Source organism: Plecotus auritus, assembly GCF_963455305.1.
Source record: "Plecotus auritus genome assembly, chromosome: X".
NCBI classification, from domain to species: Eukaryota; Metazoa; Chordata; class Mammalia; order Chiroptera; family Vespertilionidae; genus Plecotus; species Plecotus auritus.
The window spans coordinates 132,376,222-132,403,744 of record NC_137784.1 but is presented as its reverse complement, the minus strand read 5'-3'; the positions used below and the strand labels follow the sequence as shown (position 1 = coordinate 132,403,744).

General features: G+C 41.8%; 1 protein-coding gene across 4 annotated transcripts in view; it reads left to right on the top strand.

Annotated features, from left to right (window-relative positions):
• MECP2 (methyl-CpG binding protein 2) overlaps positions 1-27,523 on the top strand; it is a 66,668-nt gene that overhangs the window by 4,496 nt on the left and 34,649 nt on the right. For 2 of the 4 annotated variants that reach the window (XM_080653034.1, XM_080653032.1), the window contains exon 2: positions 369-492. The exons of the other annotated variants lie outside the window; for them this stretch is intronic. In XM_080653034.1, coding sequence (XP_080509160.1) covers positions 467-492 — 26 coding nt within the window. In that variant the 5' untranslated portion in view covers positions 369-466. The remainder of the gene's footprint in view (positions 1-368; positions 493-27,523) is intronic. 4 annotated transcript variants of the gene reach the window in all.

The window sequence follows — 27,523 nt, the reverse complement described above, 5'->3', positions numbered from 1 at the left end:
GGATGAGATATTAATGTCGCATGTTCTCTTGAATATGTGTTCTATCCCTGAGTGTTTCTGTATGACGTGGTATAAGAAATACTTACCAGAGACCATCACTAACGATATGCTTTATAGCGTCAAAGTATCCTTCAGAAGTGACAGGACCTGTGATAGTGTCGATTTTAACGCATGAATCTTTCCTTTATTTTAGCACTGTGTTTTATGTGCCAGTAATTTGCAGTTTATCCTTTGTTTCTAGCTAGGTAAGCTGGGAAATAGCATAGTACTTTGTCTATATGTTTATCTTCAAAATGTCCCAAATAGCCCTGGGAAAAAGGTCGTGCAGCACAATGGGGGCTTTCAACTTACGATTTTCTTTGTTTTAGGCTCCATAAAAATACAGACTCACCAGTTCCTGCTTTGATGTGACATGTGACTCCCCAGAATACATCTTGCTTCTGTAGACCAGCTCCAACAGGATTCCATGGTAGCTGGAATGTTAGGGCTCAGGTAAGTAACCTTCCTTTTTTTTTTTTTAGTATATGTCCTGGTTTGGCCATCTGTTTTTAAAAAATAAAAATGAAAACAAGGAAAAAAAAGATATACTACTCTTGGACAGTATAAAAGTACCCCAAAGACAAAAGACATAACTGTGCCAAACTGTGCCATATAATAAAAAAAAGTCACTTCCCTGAGCCCTGAAAGGTCAGTTTGGGTAGGGTTACTTGGTAGCCACAGCGTGATCTGGGGGCGGGCGTCAGATTAGAGCCGGAACTGGTGATCTGCAACTTCAGTTCACCTTGAGGCAGGTCAGCTGAGCTGAGAGCGCTTTGACTGAGCTTTTCACCTGCCGCTGCTGCTGTTGCCCAGTGGTCTTGAGCATGGTGCTTTGTTTGCGTAAATGACTTCCTGGTCAACATTAGTGAGCAGTGGTAATGTATTTTCAGATACGGAACTGGTATATGGTCCCCTGGAAGGATAGCCTCCTGAAAGCTGTCACAGAACACTGGAGCCCATGGATAATGGCATGTACTTGCCACTCTCCTTCCATGGGAACTAAAAAGAACACCCAGATACATTTCTGGCTCTTGACACTCTAGAGCAGAATGAATGCTTTTTGAAAAGCTGGGGATCCAAGCTGTTGGAGGTCTGACACTCAGGTGGTCTGTCAGCCACACTTTTGGCTACTTTGGTGCCCTTGTGTGGACTTAAGTTTTATAAAAATGAGTGGTTCCTTAATTTCTCAATTGTCAGGCTCAATATCTCAAGCTTTTTAAAAATCCGTGGCCACTTCACATTTGATGTTTTGACACCTGGATTTCAAACATTCCATGTGGTAAGGCAAAACATTCTAATTGATTTTTTTTTTCATTTCTTTTCTTAAGAAAAAAATGTGAGTTTACACATATGCTACCACTGTGATTCCAGCTGAGACTCCCAAGTAGCACTTTGTTGTGTCTCTAGTGGTTTCTGACATCTCAGTCTAAAGCTATGTGGACATCTTAGATAGCCTGTTTAGAGACTATGTGAGGGGCAGTGTTTGGGCAGAGGAGAATAGGTGTGGAAGGGAAGGGAAGAGCATCACACTGCTGCCAAGTCCCAAATTTGGTTTCGCTCCTGATCCTATGACTCAAATTGTCATTCCCCTTTGCTGTGGGGTGTGCCTTGGGCCCTGCTGACAGGACATTCTTTGTACTCCATGTATTTATGCTGGTGGGAGTTGTGTGGCTGGCGCTTTGTGCATTGTCTCAGAAATTGTGTGGATTAAATGTAATATGGGCGGTAAATGGGTTTCTTCTGGATTTTATAAAAAGCACAGTGATGACTTTACAGTTTCTTCTAAAAAGTATAGAAAGGAAACGATCTTTTAAAAATATCTCTTATTATGAATGGGAAAGACAGCGATTTGAGTGAGCATCAAGGAACTTTGAAGGGAATACGCAAAGGACAGAACCTGTCTTTAGTAGATGAGTGCTTGTATCTTACTAATTTTCTTCTTTTTAAAGAAGCTATAAAAAGAATACATACTTTTATGAATACATACATTTTAAAGTATATCAAGTAAAAAAATAAAAGCTTTCTATTACTCTCTGTGCCCGCTTCCCAGAGTAACCATGTTAATAGCTTAACATAGATCCTTCTGAATCTTCTTCTCAGGCTATACAAATATGCACCTTTTGTGTTTTTAATAAACTGAGGTTAGTATTATACATATTTAGTATTATACATACTTATCTCTCTGCCTCATTTTTGTTAAATAGCACTATAGTCTAGTACTATCTTTCTGTCATGCATTGTCCCCCTATTGGTTTTCCCAATGGTTCCCTATTAAAGATACTACTAGATTCAACTTACTCATGTGTCAGTCTTTATGAAGAACAACTGCTTAGACATGAAGTTGCTAGTTGGTACCACCATATTATCTTCCTAAATGGCTATTCCAGTTCCCATGACAGTCTGAGAAAGTGCCACTTCCCCATACCCTCCCAGAATTGGCTAGCCATCATTCAAATTTTTGCTCTTTGGGTTATTAACTGAGGCTGAACCTCAGTAATCATTGGTCATTTGTATTTGGTCTTCGTGATTTGCCTGTTCGTGTTCTGCACTCATTCTTCCATTGAGATATTTTAAGTCAATTTGTAGAAACTCTCAATGTATTAAGGATATTAATTCTCTTTCATCATGCAGATATTTTTTCCTACTTTATCATATATCTTTTGATTCTGCTTGTCTTTTTTTTTAATAAGATCATAACTTTTATTCTTAATTTCATGTCTCACTTTCTTTTTTTAAAATTTAATCTTTATTGTTCAGATTATTACAATTGTTCCTCTTTTTTCCCCCATAGCTCCCCTCAGCCCGGTTCCCACCCCACTGTCCTCATCCATAGGTGTACGCTTTTTGTCCAGTCTCTTCCCGCACCCCCCACACCCCTTCCCCCCGAGAATTGTCAGTCCACTCCCTTTCTATGCCCCTGATTCTATTATATTCACCAGTTTATTCTGTTCATCAGATTTTTTATTCACTTGATTTTTAGATTCACTTGTTGATAGACATGTATTTGTTGCTCATAATTTTTATCTTTACCTTTTTCTTCTTCTTCCTCTTCTTAAAGAATACCTTTCAGCATTTCATATAATACTGGTTTGGTGGTGATGAACTCCTTTAGCTTTTTCTTATCTGTGAAGCTCTTTATCTGCCCTTCAATTCTGAATGATAGCTTTTCTGGGTAGAGTAATCTTGGTTGTAGGTTCTTGCTATTCATCACTTTGAATATTTCTTGCCACTCCCATCTGGCCTGCATAGTTTCTGTTGAGAAATCAGCTAATCGTATGGGTGCTCCCTTGTAGGTAACTAACTGTTTTTCTCTTGCTGCTTTTAAGATTCTCTCTTTGTCTTTTGCTCTTGGCATTTTAATTATGATGTGTCTTGGTGTGGTCCTCTTTGGATTCCTTTTGTTTGGGGTTCTGTGCGCTTCCTGGACTTGTAAGTCTATTTCTTTCACCAGGTGGGGGAAGTTTTCGGTCATTATTTCTTCAAATAGGTTTTCAGTATCTTGCTCTCTCTCTTCTTCTGGCACCCCCATAATTCTGATGTTGGTACACTTGAAGTTGTGCCAGAGGCTCCTTACACTATCTTCATATATTTGGATTCTTTTTTCTTTTTTCTTTTCCAGTTGGGTGTTTTTTGCTTCTTTGTATTTCAAATCTTTGACTTGATTCTTGCAATCCTCTAGTCTGCTGTTGGCTCTCTGTATAATATTTTTTATTTCAGTCAGTGTATGTTTAATTTCTAGTGGTCCTTTTTCATATCTTCGAGGGTCTCGCTAAATTTATCGGCCTTTTCTAGAAAATTCTTGAAAAACCTTATAACTGTGGTTTTGAACTCTATATCCAGTCGTTTGTTTTCCTCCATTTCTTTCATTTGTGATCTGTTTCTTTGTCTCCACATTTTCGCTGCTTCCCTGAGTTGGTAGAGTAGCTTTGTGTGGTAGGTGTCCTCTAGGGCACAGTGGCTCAGCCCTAGACACTCTTGGTGCACCCCTTTGTGGACTGTGTGTTCAGCCTTGTTGTAGTTAAGTCTGGATTGTTGTTGGTATCACTGGGAGGAATTGACCTCCAGGCCAGTTGGCTGGGAGGATCAGCTGTGTCTACGCTGGGAACACTTCTGTGCTGGAGACACTCTTATGAGACAAGACTTGCAAAATTGCAAAAGCCTCTGTGCTCAGCTTGGAGGGGGCGGAGTGTCAGGGCGGAGCAGACAGCCTTGGTTTCCCGTCAGCCCTGCCCTATGAGTATCCTGGGTCTCATTGTCCCTCGGTAATCGCTGCAGGCACCTCTGAGAGAAATCTGCCCTCGAGTTTCGCCCACTACCAGACAGTCCAGTTTCTCCCCAAATGAGTCTGGGTTCCCAGAAACCTGCCCGGAACTGGAGTTCAGCACAGTCGGGAGCTTCTGTCTCCCTCCCGCTTTAGAAAGCCAGCCGCGCATTCAGCCTCCTGTGCATTCAGCAGTCAGTCATCTCCGTGCGTGTGCGCCTCCGGACCTCTGCCTTCCACAGCTCCCGAGTCTCAGTGTGCTTTATCTTTTCCTGACAGTCCAGATTCCCCCCAAATGAGTCTGGTTTCCCAGCGTCTCGCCCGGGACTGGAGTTCAGTGCAATCGGGAACTTCCTTCTCCCTCCCACTTTAGAAAGCCAGCCGCGCACTCAGCCGCCCGTGCACACAGCCACCCGTCCTCTTGTATGCGTGCGAGTCTCCGTACCTCAGCCTTTTGCAGTTCCTCTGAGTTTCAGTGTGCTTTCCTCTTTTCTTCTAGTTGTAGAATTTCTACTCAGCCAGCTTTCCTGTGGTTCTGGATGGTGTCTGTTTTGTCTTTTAGTTGTAGTTTTGATATTGTTGTGCGAGGCAGCAGTTTAGGTGTTTACCTATGCCGCCATCTTGGTTTCTCCTCTGCTTGTCTTTTTGATATATAAGATTTCTGTTATGATTTCTCCTTTTACTTTTATACTTAGAAAATCCTTTCCTACTATTGAACACATCAATATTCATCTATATTATCTTTTTTCATAAGAAACTTGAACCCTGGCCAGTGTAACTCAGTTGAGTATCGTCCCATGCACCAAAAGGTCGCCGGTTCATTTCCTAGTCTGGGCACATGTCTGGGTTGCAGGTTTGGTCCCCTTCCCCTCTCTCGAGCATCAATAAAAACATTTTCTTGATTTTTAAAAAAGCTTGGTATGCTGTATTCACACATGCATATTTGATTTGTACAAAAGGATCTTCTAGGTAAGTTGTCCTATGTTTTTAAAAATAACAATTTGTATTTAATTTTAGGATAGAATGAGGTATAGAGCCCACTTAGCCAGTTGTGTCATAGCTATTTGGTGAACCAATAATATAGTCTTCACCTTTATCATGTGCTGACTTCAAGTGCACAAAGCATCTTTTACTTTTTTCTTTCTGAATTTTTTTTTGTGAGGCTTGGTGACAGGCCTGTCAGCGGATAATCATTTATTCATTCACCCAACAAATAATTGAGCCCCTGCTTTGAGCCAGGGGTGGTACTGGATCCTGCAAGTGCTGCCTTTCCTTGACTGGCTGCAGCGCTCATTCTGGAAGATTCAAGAAAATAGTGGATCTTCACCAAAGTAGGTTTTAGATAATATAGGAGGAAATTTAGAGGCTATGCTTGTGTGTGTGTTTGATTCTGACATATGTTTCAGCTTTAGGGTAGACTGCAACATAAAGCATAGTTCGTTTTATAACTCATGTAATTGCAGGCTGATTTTTGTCTTGAATTATGATGAGGGCTTTTTGCTGTTGAAACAGTTCTATATTCAGCCAGCTTGATTGTTATGATAGAATAAAAGTTACGTACTGATAAAAATGGTAATTTTCTTCTATGATGATTTTGGAGCTTTCCTGTAAAGGCTGATAAATATAAAGACAGGCTTTTGGTGAATATAATCTTAGGAGAACAAGTGTAATTTTTTACAACTTGCATTATTTAAATCTAATAAATACCCACAAAACTGAATTGGAATCCTGATTTGTATTGAAAATATTTTTTTATTTAAAAAGGGTATAAATGATGAAGGAAAAGGCTTCTTATATAAGGCTGGGGTTTTTTTTTAAATGATTTTTGCAGGTTTTTTGAATAGTTGAGTATATAATACAGAATGAAAAATGTGGTATTAAAGGTTATATGATAAAAGATCTCCTTGCCATCCTGTCCTGGATATCCATTTCTGTCCCTGGAGGCAGCCATCATTACCAGTTCTGTGTGTGTGTGTTTTAAATTGTGGTATAATACATAATATCAAATTTACCATTTTATACGTTTTAAATGTACATTTAGTGACCTTAAGTACATTCTCATTGTTGTGCAGCCATCACCAATATGCATCTCCACAACCCTTTTCATCTTGCAAAAGTGAAACTGTCCCCATTAAACCGTTAGTCCCCATTCCTTCCTCTTCCTCCTCCTCCTGCTCCTGGCAATCACCCTTATACTTTCTGTCTCTATGAAATTGGATACCTCATATTATTATATATACTATACTAGAGGCCCGGTGCATGAAATTCATGCACGGGTAGGGTCCCTAGGCCTGGCCAGCGATCAGGGCTGATCGGGGCCTTCCGGCTGCTGGCTGGGGCCTCCCTTCGTTCCGCATCGCCCCCTGGTGGTCATTGCGTGTCATAGCGAGTGATAGAACTCCTGGTCAAACTCCTGCAGGGACACTTTGCATGTTAGCCTTTTATATATATAGCTATGTGTTTATGTATATATTTTGTGTGTGTGTGTTTACACTATAAATACTGTGCACATTTGTGATTGCTCTTTTTAGTTAATGTATCTTGGAGATTGTTTGGTATCAGTTCCTATACACCCATATCATGCTCTTCTTTTTTTTTTTTTAATCCTCACCCAAGGATGTTTTTTCCATTGATTAAATTTTAGAGAGAATGGAAGGGAGGGAGGGGAAGAGAGAGAAAGAAACCAGAAGAGAAAGAAACATTGATGTGAGAGAGAGACATTGATTGGTTGCCTCTCGTACTCGGCCTCTGAATTTCCTCCTAGATTATCTAAAACCTACTTTTGTGAAGATCCACTATATTCTTGAATCTTCCAGAATGAGTGCTGCAGAATGAGAACCTGCAACCTGTGACCCTTCAGTGTGTGGTCTGATGCTCCAACCACTGAGCACACTGGCCAGGGCCCGTATCATTCTTTTTAAAAGGGTTGGTTTAGTAATCCATTATATGGATTCACTATAATTTAACTAGTTTTCTATTGGTGGATATTTTTGTTTCCAGTGTTTTTAACTTCGTTAATGCTGTAGTGAATAGTCTTTTACATATACCATATTGCTTATAGTAAGTATATGTTTAGGAGAAATTCCTAGGGATAGCACTTCCTGGATCAAAGGTATATGCATTTTAAACTTTGATAGATATTGCTAAATCAAGGGTAGCCTTTTACTTGCTTAGTTTTAAAGAAAAGACTACATATGAGTAGATAAGTATGCAAATTTATGATTGCAAGGCCATTTGTAGAGATTAGAGCAGCCGTGGGCAAACTACGGCCCGCTGTTCTATCCGGTTCTCTTGCTCTCCCCTCCGCTCCTTTACTTTGATTTATATTAGTTCACACAAACACTCCATCCATGCTTTTGTTCCGGCCTTCTGGTCCAGTTTAAGAACCCATTGTGGCCCTCGAGTCAAAAAGTTTGCCCACCCCTGGATTAGAGAGTTGTTAATTAGTCTAGGACCGTGGTCGGCAAACTGCGTCTTGCAAGCCACATGCGGCTCTTTGGCCCCTTGAGTGTGGCTCTTCCACAAAATACCACAGCCTGGGCGAGTCTATTTTGAAGAAGTGGCGTTAGAAGAAGTTTAAGTTTAAAAAATTTGGCTCTCAAAAGAAATTTCAATCGTTGTACTGTTGATATTTGGCTCTGTTGACTAATGAGTTTGCCGACCACTGGTCTAGTCCAGTGGTCCGCAAACTCAGTCAACAGAGCGGCAAACCGCGGCTTGTGAGCCGCATGTGGCTCGCGAGCCGCGGTTTGCCAACCACTGCCCGATACTAATTGAGCATATATTAGATGTCAGTTACTGTCCTAGATGCTAGGGACTGTCTCTAACCCTTAGTAATCTTTTTTAAAATAAACATTTTTATTGATTTCAGAGAGGAAGGGAGAAGGGGAGAGAGATAGAAACATCAGTGATGAGAGAGAATCATTGGCTGCCTCCTGCATGCCCCACACTGGGGATCGAGCCCACAACCCAGGCATGTGCCCTGACCAGGAATCGAACTGTGACCTCCTGGTTCATAGGTCAACACTAAACCACTGAGCCACACGGTCAGGGCAACCCTTAGTAATCTTAATGGTCTAAAGGAAGATCCAGACAGACAAACAGGCCACTGCTCTAAAAGGGGCTAAATACTACAGTGGAGAAGTACTGGCCACTGAGGGAGCATATAAATTTAAGAGGGGTCCCATCTAGACATGGGAGTGGGATGAGGGAAGTTACCTCTTTGAAAAGTGACCCCCAAGACATTAGCTTAGTTCCGGGCAAGTATAAGTGGAGGAGAGACCAGTGTATATGGAGGCTTGGGCCAGAGAGAACTGTTTGGCTGGGTCTGAGGAGTTTGGAGTGTGGAGGTGAATGAGACAGGCAGAGCAAGTCAAGCTGTGGGTTGGGAGTGGTTCTATTTGCAATGTGCTGGTAGGAAATCAGACACAGCCTTACCAACTATGCTGAATAGTCTCAGCTTTTCTTCCAAGCTGCATCATACTTGAAGATGTTCCCAAGCCTCAGAAGGTAATGTGAGGTGCTCTGGCCATCCATTATGTCCCCTTTCTACCCCTCACTGCTCTGGAGGCCATCTTCCCTGAGCTGACATCCCACCCACCCATCAGGCCCTGAGGGTTGCCACTCCAGGTTCCTTCATGAAACTTTCCTTCTCTCCACTTCTCCTCCAGGAGACCCTGGAAGACTCTTGAAAAGAAGGCTTTCCCTTCTTCGACACACTTTATTTTCTGATCTTCAATGCTTGAGAGAGCAAGAGCTTGTATGGTGTGTGAGTCAACTATGGTACCAAACTCAAGGCTTAGTTCTTCTGTTGTTGTTTTTTGAATTTTTTTTTTTTTTACCCAAGACTTTCATCGTGAAGGAAGCAGTGTCAGTAAGCAAGCTTGCTCCTGGCTTGTCAAGGATCAGGTCCACCCTGACAAGCCATTGAGGGTGGCCCAGTGTAATCTCTGCGAGCATGGACTAAGGAGATGGGATTGGAGCTATCCTGCAGGACTTCAAAGTGGTAGCTACTCGGGTACTTTTCACTCGGACTTTGGAAATATGAACAGTTGGTCCAATTTACATCAGCCTCCTTTTATGAAACTCAAATGTGACAGCTCCTGCAAAATCCCAGCCTGTGGTTGCACTTGCTGCCCTGCCTCCCCAAAGTAGCCTGTTCCTCAAAGGTGATGGGGATAGTCTCCATGCTCCATGAAAGCTTTATGCTGTTTCACATAACCAATATATAACATTCGAAAGTGTTTTTGCAAGTTTACAGGGTGGTATTGTAGATGTAACATTTTGCAACTTAATCTGATTTTCACTAATACTTAGCTTTTGAGCCTGGTCCATGTTGCTCTATGCACACATTCATTTAGTATGTCTCCTTGTGCTGTAGAAACATCTTTATATCAGAAGCCCCACCAGAGCCCTGAATGGAATTGTAGATAAATGAGGATTGACATCTGGTTTGTGTTTACATCCTTTGGTCCTATTAACCGAGAAGATATTTTTATTTCTGTGTTTGTTAAAGCTTTCCTCAAAAAAGGCATCCATTTTCTAGACTTATTAATAGGACAGTTTAAAGGTTTTATTTTTAGATTTGAAAGAAAGCAAAGCCGGCTTCTAAGATATGCACATTTCTCTTTGTTTTCATCTTCCTTGCAACATTCCACATTACTGCTAAAATATGAACTTGAGCATTTTTAAGCATGAACTGACTTTGTATGTGTGAGTTATTTTTTTGAAAATATTTAAAGCATTTTGGGTTTTCTGAGGCTTCTAGTGGTAGTTAAGTTTTTGTTTTGTTTTTAAATACATTTTTATTGATTTTTAGAGAGAGAGGAAGGGAGAGAAAGAAACATAAATGTGAGAATGAAACATCAATTTATTGTCTTCTGCATGCACCCTGACCAGGGATTGAGCCCGCAACCTGGCCACGTGCCCTGACCAGGAATTGAACCGGCAACCTGTCAGTGCACAGGACAATGCTCAACCAACTGAGTCACACCAGCCAGGTCAAATTTTGACATTACTTTGACAGGTTGTATTTTAAATTTCTTTACGCGTATTTACTAACTTATTTTTTTAATTTAAATTTTCGTGTGTTTCTGGTTTTCGTGTTTTTTGTAAACAACAGAAGGTATTAGTCCATATTAAGTACTAATTTGCTCTAATATTTTCAGCTGTTTTGGGAATAACACTTGGCAAAAAAAATAGACATACGTTTGCAGTTGTGACAAGTTTGTCTTTTTGTTCCTTTTAACTCTAGAGTAAATAATTCTAGTGAATTTTTTTCTAGATTTGCAAGAACATGGGAATGATTAAAGTCCTCAATACCTAAGTGGTTAGGGAAGGTTGAAAGTCTTTTTTTAGTGGTATCACCCTATTAAAAATATGTTAATGTAGCTTGTAAGCAACTGTATAAAATTTCTTAGTCACTCTTCTGGTTGTTTAAGACAAAGCAAACAAGCAGAAATATGGTATTTATTTTTTAATTACACAAGTAAAACATTGTAAAAATATTAGATGCATATGGAAACTACTCTGGGAATTCCATGCAGAGGAAACTGCTTACTATTTGTTGTGTATCTTTCTAGACCGAAGGCTCTGAGAATTCAGGGGTTCTGTGACCTTGATTGGGAAAAACACTCTGTCTTTATTTGCACCAACCTCTCACTGAAAATTCAGATTTCCTTCAGTAGGCAACAGACTATGGTAGTGTTAGGAGTACCTGTGACTTTGTCACCAATAGAGATCAAAGATGCTATCGTATTATAGTTGCAGATGTTTTGAAATATCATTTGTGCTCATCACTCCTTCAAACTTTGGGTAGTTGTTTGACCCACCTCTAGATCTGGATATTTAATGGTTCACTAAAGAAGCCCATATTACTCTAGCTCCAATTCTCAAAGTATGTTGTTAATAAATTTTTCTGCATTTTATTCTCTGCATTTCAAATCATTCTTGCCCTAGCCAGTTTGGCTCAGTGGACAGAGCATCGGCCTGCAGACTGAAGGATCCTGGATTCAGTTTCAGTTAAGGGTGCATGCCCAGGTTGTGGGCTCGATCCCCAGTCGGGGGGGGGGGGGCATGCAGAGAGGCAGCCAATCAATGGTTCTCTCTCATCATGGATGTTTCTATATCTCTCTCCCTCTCCTTTCCTCTCTGAAATCAATAAAAATATATTTTAAAAAAATAATAATAGAAACATTCTTTTAAAGGGGGCGGCTTCAGAGGGCCAAAAGGATCATGGCAGAAAAAGATTAAGAATGCCTATTGTGCCTGGCTGGTGTAGCTCAGTGGTTGAGTGTCGACCTATGAACCAGGATGTCACAGTTCGATTCCCAGTCGGGGGGCATGCAGGAGGCAGCCAATCGATGTTTCTATCTCTATCCCTGTCCCTTCCTCTCTCTAAAATCAATAAAAAAATACATTGTTTTTTAAAAAACAAACAAAAAAAAACACACCTATTGTGTACTTTATACCATGCAACTACAAATAGAAGAACAGCCAGCACTGAGTAGTCAGTATGTGGGGGAAAGAAACCAAGGAAATCCCTAAAATACAAGTGCAATAAAGGGAGATAAAATGACATTTAAAGCTTAGTTCCAATTATTGTATCAAACATTTTTATGAACACGTTTGTTTTTTTTACGGATACCATGTAAAATGTAATGCAACTAAAACTGCTTAAGAATTCTTAATATGCGTACATATTGTTTTAGATAAATGGGATCATATAGTATGTGCAGTTGTAACTTGCCTTCTTTCCTCAGTGATACGTTGTAGATATCTGTCCATGCCAGTAAAAATAGGCTTGTATCATCACTTTTCCCTAAAAGGAAAATAACTTAATTGTATTTTCTAATTACAAAAGTAATACCTGATGAAAAAAATTTTTAGAAAATGTAGGAAGAGGAACATTAAGAATTGCTCATAAATCTGTTATCTACAGATAGATAACATCTGGATAATGTCTTTACACAATCATTTTTAATGACCACTTGACATTTCATTGATAGTTATGCCTTGACTTAATTAGAGGCATTTCCATTGTGTCTGTGTATTCATTGCTCTGAATGACAGGTACAGTTGTGTGCTGATGATTTCACTCTGTGCCTATATCTCTAACCTCCCTCTTAAGCCCCGCATTGGATGGCCTCTTCAGTATTTCCACTTGAGTTGCTCATAGACATCTCAGACTTAACAAGTCCCAAACAGAACTTTTGCTTTCCCCCCCATTTAAATCTGCTTCACCTCCTGTCTCAGTAAACAACATCAATATCCACCCAGTTACCAATAAAAAATTCTAGTAGTTGTCCTTGATTCCGCTCTTTCCTTCACCTTCCTCTGATTCACCAGCAAGTCCTGTGGGGCTTTACATTCAAAAGGTACTCCAGAATCATCTCTACTTCTAAGACCTCCATCCAAGCCACAAGTCACCTCTCAGATGCAGCAGGACTTTGGGTGATATATTGAACAGCTTCTTCACCTACACACGTTTCATAAGACTATTTGTTAAAATGACAATTCTAAATGATGGGATTGTTCCACGTTTAGTAACTTGTTCATCTGGCCAATACAGTTCAGTTTGAATACTGAGTTCCTTGCTGCTCCATGCCAAAGGGTCTGCAGTTTATCAGGCTGTCATCCAGCCATTCATTCCACAACAGAGTCAGGTGTCTGTGGTACCCCAGGCAGAGATTAGTGGTTATCTTTCGTCATAGAGCCTAAGTTTGGCAGGAGAGACAGACTTTAAATATTTCCCAAGTAATTATGTAATTACAGTGGGTTAAGTGCTGTGAAGGAAAAATATGCGGGGCTCACTGTGATCATGTGTAATGGGGGAACAGCCCAGCTTTGGGAGGGATAAGGAGGCAATGCTAAAGCTGGAAATCAAGGGGGGCAGAAGTGTTAGGCAAGGTGCAGAGTGGATGAGGGCTTTTTTTCCAAAGGATAAATGCATGTATGAAGCACCCTCTCCCCTCAAGCCTGGCAGGAGCTTAGTCATCTGAGGCTCTTAAGCCCTGTGTGGCTGGAGCAGAGCAGGATTTGTGGGGGGAGGGGGGGTGACAGATGCGGGCAGAAATGTTGACAGGCTTGGTGCAGGATTGTTTTTATGTTAATGTCAGAGCAGTAGGAAACTATTGAGGGTTAGGTTTGGATTTTGAGTTTTTATCAAAATATAACAGCCACTCAATAACAACATAACCTCTCTCAAAAGAGGTTATGGTGAAAATAACAGTTTACTTCTTCCCATTCCTGTTCCATGACCCAGAGATGACAGCTTTTAACTGTTTTCTATTAGTTTCTTTGATGGTTACCTTTAAAACTAAATTATGCCCTAGCCGGTTTGGTTCGGTGGATAGAGCATCTGTCTGAAGACTGAAGGGTCCCAGGTTCGATTCCGGTCAAGGGCACATGCCTGAGTTGCGGGCTCGATCCCCAGTGGGGGGCGGTATGCAGGAGGCAGCCGATCAATGATTCTCTCTCATCATTGATGTTTATATCTCTCTTTCCCTCTTCCTTCCTCTCTGAAATCAATACAAATATATTTAAAAATAAAAATTTAAAAAACCTAAATTATATGCTAATACATTTTTCTTCACTTGCCAACTTTGGGGGATTATATTAGCTCCCTAAAATGAAAGAGGATGACTGCCCTGGCCAGTTTTGTTCAATGGTTAAAGTGTCAGCCCGCAGACTGAAGGGTTGCGGATCCGATTCCGGTCAAGGGCACATTCCTTGGTTGCAGGCTAAATCCTCAGCCCCAGTCGGAGTGAATTTGAGAGGAAGCCAATAGATGTGTCTCTCTCACATCGATGTTTCTCTCTTTCTCTGTCTCTCTTCCTCCCTTCCACTTTCTCTAAAAATCTATGGTGGGGGGGAGCGGGAATATCCTCTGGTGAGGATTAATGAAAGAGAATGACTTAACTTATATCACCTCCCATGTTGAGATTCATAATCACATTTTCTCTATAACTTTAAAGAGTGGTTTCTGTTCCATCTATTTTAGTCCATATGGCACTTCTCTCTGTATAAGATGAGGATGTTAATGACCCGATTTTTCTTCCACACGCCCCCCCACTTCTACCTCCTAAAAGCTATACTTGATAACTTTCCATTCTTACAATTGTTAAGTTTATGCCCTGCATCCACATCCAGTGGTCATATGTTAATTCTAAAGTTGAAAGCAAGTCAACATCATTGACATTATTACACATATGTAACTACTGTTCACCACAAGGCTTAGTAATGAATGTGAGGATTACATTTCTTTATAGGTCTATAATCACAATCCCCCTTTCTTAGACTCTACCACCTGCTTAAAATTCTTGCTTTATATTTGAACCTTGGCTTTCTTTTATAGTTCTTTGTTTTTCCCACTGCTTCTGATTGCTTTTCACTTTTGTTTAATACTATTTCCTGATCTCTTAAAAATCCTCTCAGCCATGCTATTTCTTTCCTGCAGTTCTGCATTTCTCACCCTTAAAGGCCTTCCTCTCAGAGCTCTCTATTGGCCTGCAGTCTGGACAAGTACTTGCTCTCTAAGGTTGTACACACACTGCCACCTGGATCTTCCCTTCTCTGAGCTCTGGGGTTTGAGCTACTGTTTCGCCGAACCCATATCTTTTACTTGGTTTACTCCTTGTTTTCTGGAATACATCTTTAAATAACTTGCTAAGAGAGGGTGCATGGGTAGTAAACTGGAATGGACACTGTTGCTTACCCATATCCAGTTTCTATAAAACCCGGGTATTACTCACCTTTCTGCATTATTCCCAACTCTAGCAAGGATCCTGAAGTCATTCCACACATTGCATTCCCTTGGCAAGGAACTGTTATTGATTAAAGCTGGACCTGAGATCTCAGTTGGTCCACTCATATTGAAGGGAGGGGCTTCAGTGGCATGTTCAGAGGAGACTTCTTTCCCTCACTGTATGTAAACAAGGAAGGTGCTGCTGGCAGCTCTGTAACCTCAGACTGAGGGACCAAGCCTGAGGACAGCACTTCCTCGCCAAGGATGATGGAGTAGAGAGACAGGAGGAACCCCAGCTCTGGGCTTCCAGTTATATGAAAGAATACACTTTTGAATTTTGTAAGCTATTTTGAATTGGCTTTTCTCTTACTTGCGGCCAAAAACATTATAACAGACATGTTTTCTGAGTAACTGCATGTCTGAAATGCCTTTCTTTTTTTCTTTTTTCTTTTTTCTTTTTTTTTAAATGTTGAGATTCATAATCACATTTTTATTGATTTCAGAGAGGAAGGGAGAGGGGAGAGAGAGAAACATCAATGATGAAAGAGAATCATTGATTGGCTGCCTTCTGCACGCCCCCTACTGGGGATCGAGCTGGCAACCCCAGGCATGTGCCCTTGGCTGGAATTGAACCTGAGACCCTTCAGTCCACAGGCTGACGCTCTGTCCGCTGAGCAAAACCAGCTAGGGCTGAAATGCCTTTCCTTTGCTCTTCTACTTGATTGGCTAAGAATAGGATTCCAAGGTTAAAAATTATTTTCCATTCCGGACCTGGAGAATATTAAGCTAAGCGAAATAAGCCAGTCAGAGAAAGACAGGTATCACATGATCTCATTCATATGTGGAATCTAATGAACAAAATAAACTGTTGAACAAAATAGATCCAGCGACATTGAACGTGGAACAAACAGACTGTCAAATCTCAGAAGGAAGACCGGGATGGGTGGGCAAGAGGGAAGAAATCAACCAGAAAACTTGTATATGCATAACCCTTGGACACAGACAATAGGTTGGTGAAGGCCTGGGGTGGGGGTGGAGGGAGGAGATGGGCTAGAAGGGGTCAATGGGGGGAAAAGGGGACATATGTAATACTTTCAACAATAAAGATTTTTAAAATAAAAATAAAGACAATATTAGAAAAGAAAAAAAAAGTTATTTTCCCTCCTAACTTTAAAGGCATTGCTACCATTATCTTCTAGCATGCAGAGTCACTAACGAAACAAACTAGTTGTGGTTCTTTTGTAGGTGGTTTTCTTTACTCTCTTCTTCCCTGGAGAATACTTTTGTCTATTGTCAAGTCTTTTAAAAAATATGTTAGCTTCCATTCTTTTATTTTCTTTCTTATGGAGACTCCTGTTCACTTAATTTTGGACCTCTTACATTGGTCCTCTGTCTTGATCCTCCCTCATGTTTTCCATTTATTAATTTTTGCTCTGAATTTTGTAATATCTCCTAGACTTTATTTTCTACCTTTTCTGTTAAATTCTTTATTTCAGCCCAATCTCTTTTTTCTAACTTATTGTGAAGCCTGTGTGTCCACTGCATAGAATCAATTGTTGACATTTTGACATATTTGCTTGGTTTGCATTACTATGTGCATTTTTATATCCTTTTGCTGACCATTTGAAAGGAATTCGCAGACAGTATGGCATTTCATCCCTGAGTACTTGAGCAAACATCTAAAAATCAGGACATTTTCCAATATAAGCATAATGTCTCAAGCAGATCTTGAAAAATTAACAGTAATTCTCTAATGTTATCAGACAGCCATTCTAAATTGTAATTTACCCTAAGTGTCTTTTATAGCTGATTTTTTGGGGGGGCAGGCAGTAACCAATTAAGATTTATACCTTGCATTTGCATATGCTTCCTTTGTTTCTTCTAACAAGAACAGCCTCCCTACCTCCAGTCCACCTGTGACATTGACTTTATGAAGCAACCAGCCCAGTTGTCTTACAGAAGGCCCACATTTTAGATGTGTTTCTTTTCCTGTTTATTCCTTACATTAATTGTAAATGAGAGGTTATATCTGCGGGTTTGTTTAGGTAAACATTTGGGGTAAGAATATTTTGTATTAGCATCAGACTGATTGGTTCTCCTGTGGTTCTTGATGCTACATTTTACCACTTGGTTGAAGAAGGAGGTTACTGCCAAATCTCTCCATTGCGAATATACGGTTTTCTTATTGTAATTGATAAGTAATCTGTGGTGTGATGCTTTGGTACCATATGAAGATCCTGTTGCCCAACAGCCATTCACCTAATGATTTTTTTTTAAAATATATTTTATTGATTTTTTACAGAGAGGAAGAGAGAGGGATAGATAGTTAGAAACATCAATGAGAGAGAAACATTGATCAGCTGCCTCCTGCATACCCCGCACCGGGGATGTGCCCGCAACCAAGGCACATGCCCTTGACCGGAACCGAACCCGGGACCCTCCAGTCCGCAGGCCGACGCTCTATCCACCAAGCCAAACCGGTCAGGGCCACCTAATGATTTTAGCAATCATTGATGATCCTTGCCTGCAGCTATTATTACATTGGTGTTACAAAATGATGGGTTTCTGTCATCTCTTGTACTTTTAATATTGGCATTCAGTAAAAACTTTCCTTCATCAGGTAAGGAGGAACTATATTTCCTTCTAAAAAGGCAGTATAAATGCTAAATCTTTGCCTTTAATTACTAAATTAATTACCAAATTCTAGAGTAAGGAGTTGGTATAATGAGCACCTCAAATGGTGGCAAAATATTTGCTGTTGGCCCTAGCCCAGCCTTGGGCAAACTACGTCCCGCGGGCCGAATCCGGCTGTTCTATCCAGTTCTCTTGCTCTCCCCTCCGCTCCTTTACTTTGAATTTATATTAGTTCACACAAACACTCCATGCTTTTGTTCCGGCCCTCCGGTCCAGTTTAAGAACCCATTGTGGCCCTCGAGTCAAAAAGTTTGCCCACCCCTGCCCTAGCCAGTTTGGCTCAGTGGATAGAGCATTGGCCCACAGACTGAAGGGTCCTGGGTTCGATTCCAGTCAAGGGGAATCTTTTCTTTTTTTAAAAAAAATATATTTTATTGATTCTTTACAGAGAGGATGGGAGAGGGAGAGAGAGCTAGAAACATCGATGAGAGAGAAACATCCATCAGCTGCCTCCTGCACACCTCCTACTGGGGATGTGCCCGCAACCAAGGTACATGCCCTTGACCGGAATTGAACCTGGGACCCTTCAGTCCGCAAGCCGACGCTCCATCCACTGAGCCAAACCGGTTTCGGCAGGGGAATCTTTTCTTGCTTCTTCCTAGTTTCTGGTGGTTTGCTAACAATCTTGGTGTTTCTTGACTTGCGGCTGCATCATTCTAGTATCTGCCTTCCTCATCATGTGGCATTCTCTGTGTGTGTCTGTTTTCACATAGCTGTTTTCTCATAAGGACACCAATCATATTGGAATATGGGCCCACCCTACTCCAGGATAAACTCATCTTAGTTAATTGCATCTGTAAGGACCTCATTTCCCAATAAGGTCACATTTATAGGTACTGGGATTAGGACGTATCTTTTTTGAGGAAGACACAATTTAATACACAACACTATTTCATACCATACATAAAAATTTATTTAAGCCTTGGTGTGGCTCAGTTGTTTGGGTGTCGTCCTGTGCATGGGAAGATTGCCAGTTCGATTCCTGGTCAGGGCACACGCCCAGATTGCTGGCTCGATCCCTGGTAGAGGTGCATGCGGAAGGCAACCGAACGATGTTTCTTTCTCTCTCTCTCCCTCTCTCCCCTCCCTCTCTCCCGCTCTCTCTCTCTCTCTCTCTCTCTCTCTCTCTCTCTCTCTCTCTCCCCCTCTCCCTCCCTCTCTCCCTCTCTCTCTCTCTCTAAAAATCAATTAAAACATAAAAAATAAAATGAAAAGTCATTGAGAAAATAGTTGAGACAAGTCATATCTGACAAAGAAGGTGCCTCGTTGCGCAGTAGGTAGCGCGTCAGTCTCATATCTGACAAAGGACTTGTATCAGAATATATAAAGAACTCCTACAACTCAATAGTAAAAAGACAACCTATTTTTAAAAGGTGAAAAGATTTTAATAGATACTTCACAAGTTATGGCCTCTGAATTATAACCAATATACTCATGAGGAAGTGTTCAACATTAGTCATCAAAGAAATACAAATTAAAGCACAATGAAATAATAGTACACACCCACCACAGTGGCCAAAACTGACACCACCAAATGTTGTTGGGGATGTGGGGTGGGGCTGACTAGAAAGTAGTACCAGGGAACTTAATGTGGCTATGGTGACATCTATCTTGATATAAGGGTTTAGCTTATACAGGTGCATGCAGTTGACAGAACTCATCAAATTATAGACTTAAGATTTGTCATTTTACTGGATGTAAATTTTACCTGAAAAAAGGACATGCATTTTCAACTCTAATTAATGATATGCATGCAGTAGTGTAAGTGTACTGGTGTGTGAACTTTTAAATGCTTCAAGAATAAGAAGAATTAATGGATGGATGAATGATGTCAACAACGGTAGAATCTAGGTGATGAGTATGTGGGTGTTCTTATACAGTTTGTTCAATTATACTGTATGTTCGAATTTTTCTTTACAATATGTTGGGGAAAAGTCACTTGGGATAATTCTTTTCTGTGTGGTTATGTTATTGATTTGATATGTAGTTAGGTTTATTTGTTATTTTGTGGTTTGCTTTTTTCCCTATTTTTGGGATACATAAAGTATTTAATGATTCAAAAATCATGCCTAATGTAATACAGGGAATTGCTACTTAATTGATCTTTGTTTAGTTTGACTGTGGAATAACAGAAAGTTACGATTATAGTATTGATTCTTTATATTAGTGGAATAACAAAAAGTTATGATTGTGGGGGTGTTTATATTAATGGTTCATACACACATTTTATGTACATGTAAACGTGTATGGTTTTTGTAATTATCTTGTTATACTTGTCCTGATTATATTTATTGAAATGCAATTTGACGTCTAGTATAATAGGCTTGAATTTAAAAAAAAAACACCAAGCCAATATAGAAAGGTATACCCAGAAGTCACATTTCTATCTCTATCCCCTTGATCCTATTTCCCTCACCCCTTTATAGGTGACTATTTTTATCGGTTTCTTGCTCATCCTTCTATGGTTTCCTCTTGCAAAGATAAGGCAATAATTCTCTTTCTCCTTTCTTACACACAAAGTTAGCATGCTGGATATACTGTTTTGCATCTTGTGTTGTTGTTGGTTGTTTTAATATATTATTGATTTCAGCAAGGAAGGGAAAGATAGAAACATCAATGATGAGAGAGAATCATTGATTGGCTGCCTCCTACATCCCCCCTCCCCCAATGGGGATTGAGCCCGAAACCCAGGCATGTGCCCTGACCAGGAATCAAACCTTGACTTCCTGGTTCATAGGTCGATGCTCAACCACTGAGCCACGTGGTCAGGCTTACATCTTGTTTTCAGTTTATTCTCACTTAGTCTGTCCTGAAGCATAGATACACACCTCCCTATCAGCATAGATACACACCTTATTATGGCAGTGTAGAATTTTCCCTTCTTCATTTTTTTTTGTTTTGTTCCTGCTGCATAGACTCTGTTGTATAGATCAACCATGCTTTAGTCAAGCAGCTCCCTGAGGATGGACATTTCGGTCCCTTTCAGTCTTTTCCTATTGTAACAGTGCCCCACTGTTTCTTTGTAACTAACCCATTTTTAATCTCTGAATTCTTTTATCATCTGTCTGTTTCTTTCTTGTTCTGGACGTTTTTGTTCTGGTTTTATGGCTGTATTATCTTCTAGAATTTCTCGTCTGTGGACAGAATTTGTTTTTCTTCCATGTTGCTGGGTCTCTTCCCCTGATTTTGAAGAGCCGTTTGGGTTGGAGACAAGAGGCCTGGTTATCTGGCACACTGCTCCTGCTCTGATGGAGTTGTCCGTTTTCTGCAGGGTCCCTCCCCAGAGTGGAGGTTTGGAGCAGGAGTTATGTGAGGAACAGGACAGAGCAGGTTGACCAACAGACTTGGCTTTGCAGGGAATTAGACAGGGGTCAGCCCTCAGAGGCCAGAAAGAGGTGGACTTCACCTGGGCTGCTCCCAGCCACACCAGGAGTCTTGGGAGGAAGGGAAAGTTCCAGCCATTGATTGAGAAAAGACCCTTTGGTTTCTTGCCTATGGGAGGAAGTGGCACCTTACCACTCAGAGTGTGCTCCATTGACTAGCCCAGTACAACCAGCTTCACCTGGGAGCTTGCTGGAAGTGCCCATCCCAAACCTACTGGGTCAGAATATGATGGTCAGCAATGCTCTCCAGGTGACTAGTATGACATGAAAGAGTCTGAGGGGCACTGCTTGCCCCCAGTCTGCTCTGATCTAAGAACCTCTTTGGGGTTCTCATCTCCTTTGTAGCTCCTGTGTAGTACATTCTGCTCTATTCTGTTAGTCAACATGTTCCTCTTACTTCCCGCATCTAGAAATTTGTGAAATACATCTCATCTGTTCACAAGTCCCCTCCTACTGTTACCTCTGTGGGGTACTTCTTCCTCTTTATACATCTGTGTACTTTGTTTCTTTGAGGTTTAAAGAGTTAGGTCATAAATGATCATCCTCTAGTGGAGGATTTTAAGCAGGGAACTAGCTGTAATGTGGTGAACTTTTATCACAGGTGATGGGGACAGAAACCAGCTTGGAGTGAGTAAGTGGAAGGTGAAGAAATGGAGACTGGTTATAGACAGCTCTTTTTGAAAAGTTCGCTGTAATGAGGAACAGAAAAATGGGGGTGGGGTCAAAGGTGATGTGAGGTTGCAGAGGATCTTTTTTAAGATGGGTGGCTATGAGAGCGTGTTTGCATAAAGAAGAAAAAAGGAAGAGGAGACCGGGCCCTATGACATTGCAGAGTAGAGTCCTTGCATGGAGAGTAACCACCTGAAGGCGGGCTTGGGGCAGGCACTTCCTCTTTGGTAAAAGCAAGAGGATAGAAGGCTCATGGATCCTTTGTTAAAGCTCAGGAGTCTAGTGAGAATTAGAGCTCAAGCTGGTGAGTTTATGTGACAGCTGCAACAGGGACAGCAGCATATTCTTGCACAGTGCTGGATGCCAGATGTCCAAAATCAAGGTGTCACAGGGCCCTCTCCTGAAGCTCTAGCAAAGAATCCTTCCTTGCCACCTTAGCAGCTGGGAGCTGCCTGCCAATCCTAGACATTCCTTGGCTTGTGGTTGCATCACTCCAATCTCTGCTTCCATCTTCAGTTGGCCTTCTCTTGTGTGTGTCTTCTCACCCTAAATTTAAATGGTCTCATTTTGGCCTGGCCAGCGTGGCTCAGTGATTGAGTATTGACCTGTGAACCAGGAGGTCATGGTTCGATTCCTGGTCAAGGCACATGCCCGGGTTGTGGGCTCAATCCCCAGTGTGGGATGTGCAGGAGGCAGGCAATCAATGATACTCTCTCATCACTTATGTTTCTATTTCTCTCTCCCTCTCCCTTCCTCTCTGAAATCAATAAAAATATATATATTTTTAAAAAGATGGTCTCATTTTGTAATTCTTCACTTAATTGCACCTGCAAAAACCCCTTTTTCAAATAAAGTGCATTCATAGGTCTGATGGTTAGGACATATACATACCTTGTTGGGGCTACCATTGAATCCACTATAGAAGCCTGTCCATCTCCAGAATAAAAGGGCCCAAGGAAGACCAGGATCCCCACCGAATGGTTGTTTTCAGTGGAATCCAAGCTATAAGTTTATGGGCAGTGGCAATTCAGTCCCATTCTGTGTGGCATGACCACAGTAGTTCAGCTAAAGGAATTCACAGTAGACTTAATGAGATGCTCATCTTGTCTTCTACTTAGGACCCACATAACTTGTCAGATTGTCACAATCTGGCAGCTGTAATAGGACAACTCTCATTATTCACTGGAAAGTTTGTGTAGTTAAAATGAAGTGTTCCCTTATTTGGCTGTTAAAAAAAGAAGAAGGAAATCTTACCTTTTGTGACAGACAGCATGGATGGACCTGAGATTATTTTGCTAAGTGAAATAAGCCAGTCAGAGAAAAACAAGTATCATATCATCTCACTGATATGTGGAATCTAATGTTTAACAAAATAAACTGATGAACGAAATAGAAATAAAGGCCTGGATGCATGGAATAGACTGGCAGCTGTCAGAGGGGAGGGGAGTTTTGAGGCTAGATGAAAGAAGGTGAAGGGATTTAGTAAGAAAACATATACTGGTAAAACACAGACAACAGTGTGGTGATAGCCAAAGGGAAAGGGGGGGTTGGCAAAGGGGATAAATGGGGACGGAAAGAGACTTTGCTTGGGACGAAGGACGCATGATGCAGTGTGCAGATGATGTTTTGTTGAGTTGTACACTTGAAATCTGTATGTTTTTGTCACCCCAATAAATTCAATTTAATTTAAAAAGAAATAAAATATAGCCCTAGCTGTTTGGCTCGGTGGATAGAGCGTCAGCCTATGGACTGAAGGGTCCCGGGTTCGATTCTGATTAAGGGCACATGCCCAGATGTGGGCTCGGTCCCCAGTGTGGGGCGTGCATGAGGCAGCCAATAGGTGATTCTCATCATTGATGTTTCTATCTCTCTCTCTCCTCCCTTCCTCTCTGAAATCAATAAAAATATATTTTAAGAAAATAAAATATAAACAAAATTAAAAAGGAAGAAAAACATTAAGTATTCCCTTAAATCCATTCTGTACCTCTGTACCTTGTTCTATGATTCAACATGGAAATGAAACATTTTTAAAAGTTAAAGTACTTACAACTGTGTCTTCAAGACAACTTTTTAAAGATGCACATGCTCTGAAGAATAGCCACATCTTGCCCGGCCAACGTGGCTCATTGGTTGAGCCTAAATCTGTGAACCAGAAGGTCATGGTTCGATTCCCGGTCAGGGCACATGCCCAGGTTGTGGGCTCAATCACTGGTGTGGGGTGTGCAGGAGGCAGCCGATCTGTGATTCTCTCTCATCATTGATGTTTCTCTCTCTCTCTCTTCCCCTCCTCTCCTTCCCTCCTTTCCCCCTTCCTCTCTGAGACCAATAAAAATACTTTTTAATAAAAAGAATAGCCACATCTTATTCATTCTCAAAGTCAAACAACTTTTAAAATGGCTGGTGCTAGTGCCAGAAAATTTAGCCCTAGTCATTTTTATCATCTGTAAAATAAGAGATTCTCTTATGTGTTCAGCTCACAGTCTCTATACCCAACTCCATAATCTTTTGCCTTCACTGGCACTCTGACACCATTGATGGTTCCATCTTTTCTCTGGTCCTTGCTGCCCTCGTACCCTCATCTCTTTCCCAGGCAGTCGTAATACTCCCTGGCATACCACCTCCCAGCCTCATCACTTTTTTGCTTTGTCATATTCAACCAGTGAAGCCCCAACCCTGCTGAAATTCAGTCATCCATTTGCTCCATACCTGTTCTGCTATACAGCTGAATGTGGCCCCCTGACTGTTCTCATTTCAGGTTCACATCCACTTACTTCAGGAGAACTTCACACTGCCCAGACATCATACTGCAATTTCCCAATCTCTCCTTGCTTCTCCCACCCTCCTCATCAGCTGTCGCACGCATCTTGTAGCTGATAATCTCATTTCTTAGTTCCCAAAGAGGCTGGGAAGCAATCTGAAGAGAACGTCTGCAGGCCCCGTATCTCCTTACTAGCACCCTCCCCCCTCCCCCCTCTATCTCCCCAGTCCTCTCCTGGGCCCTTACTCCTGCTCCTGTTCTGGGCGATCTCCAGCCCTCTCTTGCATTAGAGATTTTTCCCTCAAAGTTGGGTCCTTCCTATCACCCCAAAAGCCTGCTGTTATCTCTCCCACCTTGATAGAAGCTTCTCTTGGCCCCACCAACCTTCCAGCTTCTCTGCCTCCCTTTTCCAACAAGACTCCACTATGTCTCTCCATATGCTCTCTTGAGCCCTCTCTACTCAGTCCTTTGCTGATGTGAATGATGACCTTTATGTTGTTAAACCTGGAAGCCAGTTGTCACTTTTTCTCTTCCCCAACCTGTCAGTATCAGTGATCCCAGTATCCATGAGTCTGATCCTTCTGTCCCATGAGGCTTTGCACCAGGGTGCATCTTCTCAGTAGGGCCTACCCAGAATGCCCTGTTTTCCCCCCAAACCACAGCTTTGGTTCCTTTCTAACAAAATAGGTGACTAATCATGTTTATCTTAACTGTGTTGTCCCTGCTGGGGCAGAACCCTATAGGGCAGGATTGTTCACTGTATTCACAGAGGTACCTAGAATGGACCCTGAATCTTCCTCAATGCCCACATGGTGTTGGAGGGCCTCGGGTTTAGACTTCTCCACCCTCACTTCCAAGGTGATCTTATCCAGCCCCATGTCTCTCTATTCCATCTGCAAACCACTGGCTACCAAATTTGTCTCCATGCTGACCAGGTCCACCTGTGCTCCCAGTGCTAACTTAACATCTCTCTGCTCAGCTTCTAACGGGCTCCTCCAACTGAGCAGAGATGTCAAACCCGAGCTCCCAACACCCAACACCTCCTTCCCTGGTCTTCCACTTCGCATTAAATAGCAACTCCATCTTCCTACTCTTTAGGCCAGAAACCTGCTGCTGGTTACCCAGAATGCTTTTCTGTCACACCACATCCATTTATCCCCAAACCCTGTTCATTCTCCCTAAAAGGTCTCCCCATCTCCACTGGTCGCATCCTGGTCCAAGCACCCAGCGTGCCTCTGCCCTTGCCCCCTGCGTCTCTGTTCAGTCCTGCAATATTTGGGCTAGATTTAGAACGTGGTTCTCTTCTGTTCATGACCTTCCAGTTGGCTCCCCTGTTGCTCAGTCAAAGCCAAAGTCCTTAGCGTGGTCTACAAGGCTCACTCATTGTCATCACCTCTCCTGCTACTCTCCTGTCACTTACCCACTGAGGTCTCCCTGGCCTTCTTGCTTTTCCCTGGAACCTCCAGGTACACCCTTGCCTCAAGGTCTTGGCCTCAGGATCCTTCCCTCTGTTAGGGACATTCTTGCCCCAGGCAGGGCCCTTTTGGGTCTCCTTCAAGTCTGCTCAAGTGTGGCCCTCCCTGAAGATTGGTGTCTACTTCTACCCCACCACTTCCCCCTGCCTGGCCTAGCACTTGTCATCATCTGCTATATGCTGTTTTATTCATTCGTTTTATTTGTGTTCCCTTTCCCTCTCTCCCTTCCACTAGAATCTAAGCCCCATGAAGGAAGAGTTTTTTTTCAACTCTTGTCTGCTGTATCTCCAGTGCCTAAAATTGGCATGGTGGATGAATGGATGGATGAATGAGTGCATTCTAAAGTGGGACCTTGTCCTAAGATTTTCTCTTATGCTAAGAGGGGCATAGTGGACTGCATCCTGCTCTGCTGTTGGCCCATTAGCTTCTATGTGGCCAAGAGGAACAATATTTTTTATGGGTTAATCAAACCTGCAGTCTGGAGTCAGAAGGCACACATAAGGGGCAGATATGTGGGGTCAAAGTTTGAGTTACTTTGGGGGATTTGCGGTTATCAAAAAACATGGAATAAATTGATGAGAGTCTAAATAGCACCTACACAGTTTGCCCCCATTTTAAACATACATCCTTTATGAGTGTACAATTTAATAGCACGATTTCCCAATGCAGCTTTGAAAAACAGGAGAAATGAATTTAAAGGCTGTCAGGTGCCTTTGCAATCTGTGGCTTGGTATTTGTGTAACAACATTTGTGTTTTGCCAACAGATGTGTTGCTTGAAGTACCCATGAGAGTGGTCTTTGTGGTTTTCCGCCTGACTGGACGAAACCTCAGGAACTGATTCCTGAGAAGAGGCTGACACTGCCCACCCCAGCTCCCAGGCCTGAAGAGCCTGACCACTCTGCCCTTGGGCCCTTAGTGACCCCTACAGACATCTGGTGCAGCCCCTATAGCCAGAAAGGACAATGATTTTCTCACATGTTGCTCTTTCCCTAGTGGGTTATGAGCTTCTGGAACAGAGACCCCCATGCAACTTCTGAGAGCCTTCCCCTGCATAGTATGGCACCTGGCATGAGTGGCTGATGGAGTTTCTCCTGGGACCCATTAGGGGCAGGGTTTCTGGCTCAGGCATGGCTTTCCCCCACACCTCCACTATCTGGACCTGGTGTTCCAGGTTCACACACCAGGCTTGAGCCACTTGTCTCCCTACTTGGCAGCTGTAGTTGGGAAGAGCAAAATGCTCTGGCCAGTTAAGTGAACTTTCTGAGTCTCAGCAGTTCAAACAATGTTTTGTTTTGTTCTGGTCAGGTTATGACACCCATACTATGAAGGAAAGGAAAGCAATCTGGTAGGAGGTGGTGTGTTGTGTTGTTAATGGTTTTATTTTTAAATTTTACATATTTTTGCAGTGAGGCAAGTTTTCTTTGAATAAATAATGCTGGGAGCTTATCACATAGAAGGCATTTGTGTTGTCCTCAGTACATTCTGAATTATATAGGTTT